Source organism: Octopus bimaculoides, chromosome 3, assembly GCF_001194135.2.
Source record: "Octopus bimaculoides isolate UCB-OBI-ISO-001 chromosome 3, ASM119413v2, whole genome shotgun sequence".
Taxonomy (NCBI): Eukaryota; Metazoa; Mollusca; class Cephalopoda; order Octopoda; family Octopodidae; genus Octopus; species Octopus bimaculoides.
In genome coordinates, this window is record NC_068983.1 from 25,013,195 (window position 1) to 25,022,743 (window position 9,549).

Genomic DNA, 9,549 nt, shown 5'->3' on the forward strand with positions numbered 1-9,549 from the left:
GTTCATGCAATTAAAAAGACAGCATTATTTATGAGATGACCCAGGATATATATGCATGTATGTATGTATGTATGTATGTATGTATGTATGTATGTCTATATATATGTATCATCATCATCGTTTAACGTCCGCCTTCCATGCTGGCACAGGTGTAATACATAGATTTGCTGATATATATATATATATAAGTATGCTTACACACAGACACAGACACACACACACACACACACGTGTGTGTTTGTGTGAGTTTGTGTTTGTGTGAGTGTGTGTTTGTGTGAGTGTGTGTTTATGTGTGTTTTGGGTGTGTTTATCAATGCAAATATATGAATTTATAACTATTACACATCATTTTTACTTATTTTTACCAATGTTTTCTTCTAAAATTACAAACATGAAATACTGAAATACTGAGAGCTAATATTACTTAACTTCTTTGATCTATTTGTAATACAATACTTTTTCAGCTAACAATATTTCCATCTCATTAAGTTGCCTAAATTTTCATTTTTACTTTGATGTTGCGATTTAATTAAATATTACATTTCTCATTCGTAGAGCAAGAGTTCTTTCCCTTGTCCCATATTAAACCATTTCGGCAGGAATCTTCATTTTCATCGCCATCATAGTCTTCATCATGAAAATATATACTGTTTTTTGTATTAAATAATTTTCACCAAATATTCAATTAATCAACAAAGTTTCCAATAATAACAAACAAAAAACGTAGTTTGTACCACAGTTATTGATATGATATATATCACTGAAATATTTTCAAGTTTTGGAAGCAATTAAAGACGATATAATTCTAAGAAAGATAGAAATGTAAAATGAGGAAGAGAAGAAGGAGAAGAAGAAGAACAACAACAACAACAACATCAACAACAAAAGATGTCCATGCTGACCTATCTGACAAGCATCCTACAGACCAAAGCCAATCAATTTATGGCCCATGGATGAATCTACATATTGTCTATTGGCCAACCTACTATTCGAAGTATATTGTTATAGGCAGCGAGCTGGCAGAATCGTTAGCATGCTGGGCAAAATGCTTAATGGTATTTCGTCTGTCTTTATGTTCTGAGTTCAAATGCCACTGGGGTGGGCTTTGTTTTTCATCATTTTGGGGTTGACAAAATAAAATAAGTACCAACCAGTTGAGTACTGGAGTTCATGTCATCAACTTACCCCATTCCCTGAAATTCCTGGCCTCATGCAAAAAATTGACACTATTATTATTATTATTATCATTATTATTATTAATTATTATTATTATTATTATTATTATTATTATTATTATTTTTATTATAATAAGGTGGTGAGCTGGCAGAATCGTTAGCATGCCAGTTGCAATGCTTAGCAAATATTTCACTTGTCATTACGTTCTGTGTTCAAATTTTGCCAAGGTCATCCTTACCTTTCATCCTTTTGGGATTGATAAATTTAGTACCAGTGAAACACTGGGGTTGATGTAATCGACTAGTCCCCTCCCTACAAATTTCAGGCCTTGTGCCTTTAGTAGAAAGGATTATTATTGTTATTATTGCTGTTGTTGGTATTGTTTTCAAATGTTGGCATGGGACCAGCAACTATTATTATTATTATTATTATTATTATTATTATTATTATTATTATAATTATTATTATTATTATTAATCAGAATTGTTAGCATGCTGGCTGAAATGCTTAGCATTATTTTGCCTGCTGCTTTGTTCTCAGTTCGAATTCTGCCGAGGTTGACTTAGCCTTTCATTCTTTCAGGGTTGATAAATTAAGTACCAGTTACATACTGGGGTTGATATAATCAACTGCTCCCTCCCCACCCACAAAAATTGCAGGCCTCCTGCCTACAGTAGAAAGGATTATTATTATCATTATTAAAGTGGTGAGCTAGCAGAATTGTTAGCACGCCAGGCAAAATGCTTAGTGGCATTTTGTCTGTCTTTACATTCTCAGTTCAAATTCCCCTGAGGTCAACTCTGCCTTTCATCCTTTTGGGGTTGGTGAAATAAGTACCAGTTAACTACTGGGCTCGATGTAATTGACTATCCCCATCCCACAAATTTCAGGCCTTATCCGTATAGTAGAAAGGATTATTATTATTATCATTATTATTATTATTATTATTATTATTATAAGTTTACTTCCCAATCACAGGATTCTGGGTTCAGTCCCATGACATGGCTTCTTGAACAAGTGTCTTTTACCAACAGAATAAGAACCTGGCGGTGAGCTGGCAGAAACATTAGCATGCCGGGCGAAATGCTTAGCGGTATTTCGTCTGCCTCTACGTTCTGAGTTCAAACTCCGCCGAGGTCAACTTTGCCTTTCATCCTTTCAGGGTCGATTAAATAAGTACCAGTTATGCACTGGGGTCGATATAATCGACTTAATCCATTTTTCTGTCCTTGTTTGTCTCCTCTGTGTGTAGCCCCTTGTGGGCAGTAAAGAAATAATAAGAATCTGGCTTTAAAAAAAAAGTATGACTGGGGTTGATTTATTTAACTTAAATTCTTCAAGGCAGTACCCCAGTATGGCCACAGTCTAATAACTAAAACAAGTATAAAATAAAAGATTATTACTAACATCCTTAGCTGGTAGAATTGTTAGCATGCCAGACAAAATGCTTAGTGGTATTTCTTCTTGTATTGCATTCTGAGTTCAAATTTTTCCAAAGGTCATCCTTTTGGTGGAGTCAATAAAATAATCCATGACCACCCCATCTTCTTAATGGTACCTAAGACCACAACATCTAGTGTGTCCTTCTATTAATAACATTATTAACGGTGGTGGGCTGGCAGAACCATTAGCAGACCAGAAAAAATGCTTAGTGGAGTTTTGTTCATCTTTATGTTCTGAGCTCAAATTCTCCTGTAGTTGACTTTGCCTTTCATATTTTGGAGATTGATAAAATAAGTACCAGTTAAGTACTAGAGATGATGTAATTGTCTTTGTTTCCCCTCAGAAACTACTAACCCTGCACCAAAATTTTAAACCAGATGAATACTCTCCCAAAATTTCAGTGTATGTGGCATGTAATGATATATTACTAGCAATTGATGATAGAGAGAGGGGTCACCCTTTTCATAATCACTATAAAATTTATGTATATGTTCTTTCTCCAGGTGATAAAAAGCGGGTAACCTTTTCACAACCGCTATATAATTAATGTGTATGTTCTTTCTCAAGGTGTTATGTTACTAGCAGTTGATGATAGAGAGAAGGGTCACCTTTTTGAAGTCACTATATAATTATTGTATATGTTCTTTTTCCAAGTGGTACGTTGCTAGCAATTGATGATAAAGATTGGTGTCACCTCTTTACGATCCCTATGTAATTAATGTATTTGTTCTTTCTCCAGGTGATATGTTGCTAGCAATTGATGACAGAGAGAAGGGTCACCTTTTCGCAATCACTATATAATTAATTTATATGTTCTTTCTCCAGGTGATATGTTGCTAGCAATTGATGACAGAGAAGTCTCTTGGAGTAAATTAGGAACAACCTTGAAGAGTCTCAAGAAACAAGTTCCAGTAAGAATTAGTAATTTCTCTAAAATCATTTTTCTGCTTTTGAAATTCATTATTGCTTAATATGCTAAGGCAGCTTCACTAAATAAATATTCTTTTATAATTTTACTTGTTTTATTATTTATTGGGCTGTGGTCATGCTAAAGCATCAACTTAAAGGGTTCAGTTGAACAAATTGAACCCAGTATATACTTTCAGTCAGGTAATTATTGTCTTTGTTTATTTTTCGTGAACCCCTAAATTACTGAGATGTAAACAAACCAACACTAGATGCGCAAATCATAATAATGAATGCACATACATACATACATATGCATGTATGTATATATATATATATATATATATATATATACACACACACACACATAGGGTAAAGGTTCCCTTTGGTCATGAATGACAATGGGATTGCTCTTAGAAAGTTCCCCTCTGTGGTACAAACCCAGGCAAGGTTGATTATGGAAGACCAGCAGTCACCTAAGCATACCAGTCTTCCCCTTCCACCCCACTGATGATAACATTTATCCAAGGAAAAGGCAAAGGCCGATACAGCTTGGCACAAATGACATCGCAACTCATTTCTACAGTCGAGTGAACTGGAGCAATATAAAATAAAATGTCTTGCTGAAGAACACAATATACAACTCAGTTTGGGAATTGAACTCACTACCTCATGATTGTGAACCTGATGTTTTAACCACTGGGTCATGCACCTTCACACACACATACACATATATGTAATATAAAACCAGACTATGGAACTTGGTGTGGGCTTAGCCTTGACAGTTCTTGTCAAGTCATCCAACCTATGCCATCATGGATGTGCTTGGATGTGCTTTTAATGTTCCACTGGCATGAGTGCCAATTAGGCATATATATTTATACATATGTGAAAAGTTTCTTTTAGTTTCATCCATCGGATCAATTCATGAGGCTTTGGTCAGCTGGGGACTATAGAAGAAACTTGCCCATGGTACCATGCAGTGGGACTGAACCTGAAACCATGTAGTGAGAAGCAAGCTTCTTATCACATAGTCATGCTGCTTCTATCTACAAGATATTTCAGTATCAAATAAACTAGATGGAAATCAACGCTCTTAGTGTTACAGCATAAAGATGCCCTTTTTTGTCACCAACCCTTATCTGTTTCTAAGAAACCCTGTCGGCTAACCCATTAAGAAAAAGCAAAGCCCACATAAAAGTGTGCTTAATCTGGGGCTATACAAATATATGATTATAAAAATATTTTTTCTTTTATAACTATTTTACAGATTAAACTCACTTTTCAAAATCCTGTTGTTGTTGGATCTACAAATCACAACTCTGTTGGTGGAATGCGGTTACCATTTTGTGAAAATGTCATGCTGGCTGCTAGTGGCGAAGATTTCTCATCATTGGTAGAGCTGCTTGACATGTACAAATGCAAACTCTTATGTCTTTCGCTGGACATTGTTCAAAGTGATTTAGATTTTGGTCAGGTAAAGAATATTTGTAGCTATATTATTTCTGACACAAATTCACTTTCATGTTATTGTTGTTGATTTTTATATATATATGGATATATTCACGTAGGTATGTATATCTTTTATCTCTTATATTTATTTGTTCCAATCAATAGACTGTGGCCATGCTGGGACACTGCCTTGAAGAATTTTAGTCAAATGGATTGACTCTAGTAATTAATTTTTTTTTTTTTTTTTGGTTTTTAAGTGTGGTTCTATTGGTTTCTTTTACTGAACTGCTAAGTTACAGGAACATAATTATGCTGACACCAGTAGTCAAATGGTAGTTGAGGACAAACAGACATACAGAGACAAACACACACTCACACATGCACATTAATATGGTGGGCTTTTTGCCATTTCTGTCTACCATATCCATTCACAAGGCTTTGGTCAGCCCAAGGCTGTAGTAAAAGAAACTTGCCCAAGGTGCCACACAGTGGGACTGAATCTGGAACTATGAAGTTGGAAGTCAAATCTACTACATATGTGGGAAATTCTGTCTGTGGGTGTGTTTGTGGAGATATTAGCTAACTATTCCTACATCATTTTATCGACTTTTATGAAGCTTAACATGTGAATAGAATTCCTGTCTGGAAACCTCATGGCATACTCAGATTGTTGAAAAAAATCGATAATAGGGTCTCAGTCACTTGTCATCTGCTCTGTGAGGCCCAACATTCACAGGTCATGCTTCACCACCTCATCCCAGATCTTCCTGGGTCTACCTCTTCCACAGGTTCCCTCTACTGCTAGGATGTGACACTTTTTCACACAGCTGTCCTCATCCATATGCAACACATGACCATACCAGTGCAGTCATCTCTCTTGCACACTACATCCGATGCTTCTTAAATCCAACTTTTCTCTCAGGGCACTTATGCACTGTTATGTACGCACAGTGACATTACACGTCCAGCAGAGCATACTAGCTTAATTTGTTGCAAGCTTACGCATGTCCTCAGTAGTCACAGCCCTTGTTTCATGCCCATGTAGCATGGCTATTTGCACACATGCGTCATACAATCTACCTTTTACTCTGAGCGAGAGGCCCTTTGTCACCAGCAGAGGTAGGAGCTCTCTGAACTTTGCCCAGACCATTCTTATTCTAGCAGCTTCACTTTCAGAGCATCCACCCCTGATACTGACTTGGTCCCCTAGGTAACAGAAGCTATGAACTACTTCTAGTTTTTCCTCCTGTCATGTGACAGAAGCTGTTCTTTGCACATTTTCAGTGTTTATTGCACCTGAGCATTTGCCACATACAAAAACTATCTTTCCAGTTAGCCTTCCTTTGATATTGCTGCACCTCTTATGTGTCCATAGCTTACACTGGGTAGATATTATGGAGTTTCTACCTATGCCTTTTCTACAGATTGAGCAGGGCCATCTACCTGAATGGATTTGTGGTTTGTCTGCCTTCCTACTTATTAAGACTTTGGATTTAGCTAAGTTGACTTTCAGGCCCTTCGATTCTAATTCTTGCTTCCACACCTGAAACTTTTCCTCTAGTTCTGATAGTGATTCAGCAATTAGACCAAGGTCATCAGCATAGAGAAGCTCCCAGGGGCATCCTATATATATATATATATATATATTGATTGACTTTTGACTGAACACTATTCAATTTTTTTTCTCCGTGTTTTTCTCCTTGTCTCCGTATTCTTTCTGTTGAAGAGCGTAGCTCGAAACGTCAAAGACTTTCCGTATTCCCGAGCGTCATACTAATATATACTTTTGTTATTTACACCACCTGTCCTCGTCTGTTGTTATTATTTGTATATTCTCCCATATATATATATATATGTATGTGTGTGTGTGTGTGTGTGTGTGTGTGTGTGTGTGTTTGTTCTCTACCACCACTTAACAACCCCCATAACTTACCAGTTCAGCAAAAGAGATCAATAGAACAAGTTCTAGGCTTAAAAAAAAAAGGTACAGGGACTAATTAATTTGACTAAAAATTCTACAAGGCAATGCCCCAGTATGGCTGCTGTATAATGACTGAAACAAACAGAAGATAAAAGATAAAAGATAGTAAATATATCCAATATAATCGTTGAAATAATAATAAAAAAAAACAAACTGTGACAGTATGTTATCTAGTTAAACTTTTGCAATGGATTCCTCCTCCTCTTCCCCACTATCATCCTCATCATCCTCATCACCACAAGCATCATTTTAATGTTTACTATTTCATGCCTGGTTGAGTCAGACAGAATTCATTGAAGCAGATCTTTTACAGCTGGATACTCATCCTGTTCTCAACCTTCACTTATTTCAAAGTAACTTGATATATATTTTGCTAGACAATTGCAAATAAACATCATTTACACAATTTCTATGATGGCAATGTTTAAATTTAGCACATAATGCCAAGTTAAGGTGACATACACTCCCACGCTCACACCCACATGTGCATACTTACACACGTGTGTGTGTGTGTGTATGTATTTACAGACACACAGACACACACACGTTTATACATATATCTATATCTAACTGTCTATCTATATATCTAATGTCATCATCATCATCATCATCGTCGTTTAACTTCCGCTTTCCATGCTAGTATGGGTTGGACGATATTTGACTGAGGACTGGTGCAACCGGATGGCTACACCAGGCTCCAATCTGATTTGGCAGAGTTTCTACAGCTGGATGCCCTTCCTAACGCCAACCACTCCGAGAGTGTAGTGGGTGCTTTCACGTGCCACCGGCATGAAGGCCAGTCATGCGGTACTGACAACGGCCATGCTCAAAATGGTGTATTTTACGTGCCACCTGCACAGGAGCCAGTTCGGCGGCACTGACAATGATCTCGCTCGAATGTCTTTACACATGCCATCCGGCACAAAAAGGTGTTTTGTATGTGCCACCTGCACAGGAGCCAGTCCAGCGGCCCTGGCAATGACCTCGCTCGAATATATATATATATATATATATATATATATATATGCGTGTGTGTTTGTAAATCTCTCTTTCTCTGTATATGTATAAATCTATATGTGACTACTTTCCAGTTTATGATGACAAAAGTCAGACATAAAGCTTCGGTTGCCCTGGGTCCTCTACCACCCTACTCTCATTATTCTCACTACCCCAGCAGCTGCCAGCACTACCATTTTCCTCCTCCTCCTCCTCTTCCTCGTCATTGTCATTAACAGCAGCAATTATTGAAGAAGAGGAATAAATTATTGTGAAATTATTCAGGAAATTAAGTTTACTTATTTTTTGTATTTTATTATTTCACAGGAGATCATATATGAGTTTCCATTCCATAATGATAAAGTCAGTCATGTGAGAGGAATGTTCATCACCCTGAATAAAGTACTAGAAGAAATTGTTCAAAGCCAAACACAGTGGTAAGTATATAATATATATATATACATAATATATATATATATACATAGGCGCAGGAGTGGCTGTGTGGTAAGTAGCTTGCTTACCAACCACATGGTTCCAGGTCAGGTTCAGTCCCACTGCATAGCACTTTGGGCAAAGTGCCTTTTACTACAACGTCAGGCCAACCAAAGCCTTGTGAGTGGATTTGGTAGACGGAAACTGAAAGAAGCCCGTCGTATATATGTATATATATACGACGGTGCTCCAGCATAGCCGCAGTCAAATGACTGAAACAAGTAAAAGAGTAAAAGAGTAAAAGAGAATATACGCACACACACACACACACACACACACACACACACACACAATATATGTGTGTGCATGTGTATCTCTCTAAATATGTGTATATATGTGTGTGTGTTCATTATTATATATGTTTATATACTAAATTTTCAAATAACTTTTCTTCATTCTTAAGACTTGTAACGATTTCCTGCTTTTTAATTTCTAATTTTATACTTTTAATTAATTTATTATTATTTTTTTACCTGTGGTTTATATTTCAAATTAATTTTTATTGGATTTTTTTTTCTCTAATTTTTCACTAACTTCTCCTCTCTCCCTGAAATTGCAGCTTTTCTCTGATTTTGTTCATACCTTCCTTCCATGCAAAGCATCCAGCACCCATACACTTGCATTCACTTCTAGCACCACCTCCACATTCTCCCTTTTCTTCACACTCACACCTGCTCCTAACTCCTCTCCTGTATCCTTTCTACACATATATATATAACAGTTACACACACATAACAATATTTCAGGTTCGTTCTCTCCAATGCCACTATACTTTTGAAATTGCACTCTTCTTCATACTACTTCCCTCAAAAAAATTCCACGCAAGACCTTCGAACATTGGGCCTCACCGAGGCGATGACTACTGACCGAGACCTTTGGAAATGTCCTGTGCATGAGAAGATCTGGCAAGCCAAGTGAGACCTAAATTCAAGGCCTCTGCCAGGGGTGTAGCCAGCCCACTTATGCGTACTTTTCCTACATTGGACACTAAACTCCGCTTGTGAAGACTTGTTGAAGCAAGTGAAATCGAACTAAATTCGACGACTGGCACCCGTGCCAACGTCGTCTCCTTCATTGTACACGAAACTCAGCTTGCAAAGACT

General features: G+C 37.0%; 1 protein-coding gene across 1 annotated transcript in view; it reads left to right on the forward strand.

Moving 5' to 3' along the window:
- Positions 1–9,549, forward strand: part of LOC106870461 (protein inturned) — a 99,839-nt gene that overhangs the window by 9,531 nt on the left and 80,759 nt on the right. The window contains exons 3-5 of the mRNA XM_052966717.1: positions 3,445–3,530; positions 4,796–5,002; positions 8,282–8,391. Of these exons, the coding sequence (XP_052822677.1) occupies positions 3,445–3,530; positions 4,796–5,002; positions 8,282–8,391 (403 nt within the window). The remainder of the gene's footprint in view (positions 1–3,444; positions 3,531–4,795; positions 5,003–8,281; positions 8,392–9,549) is intronic.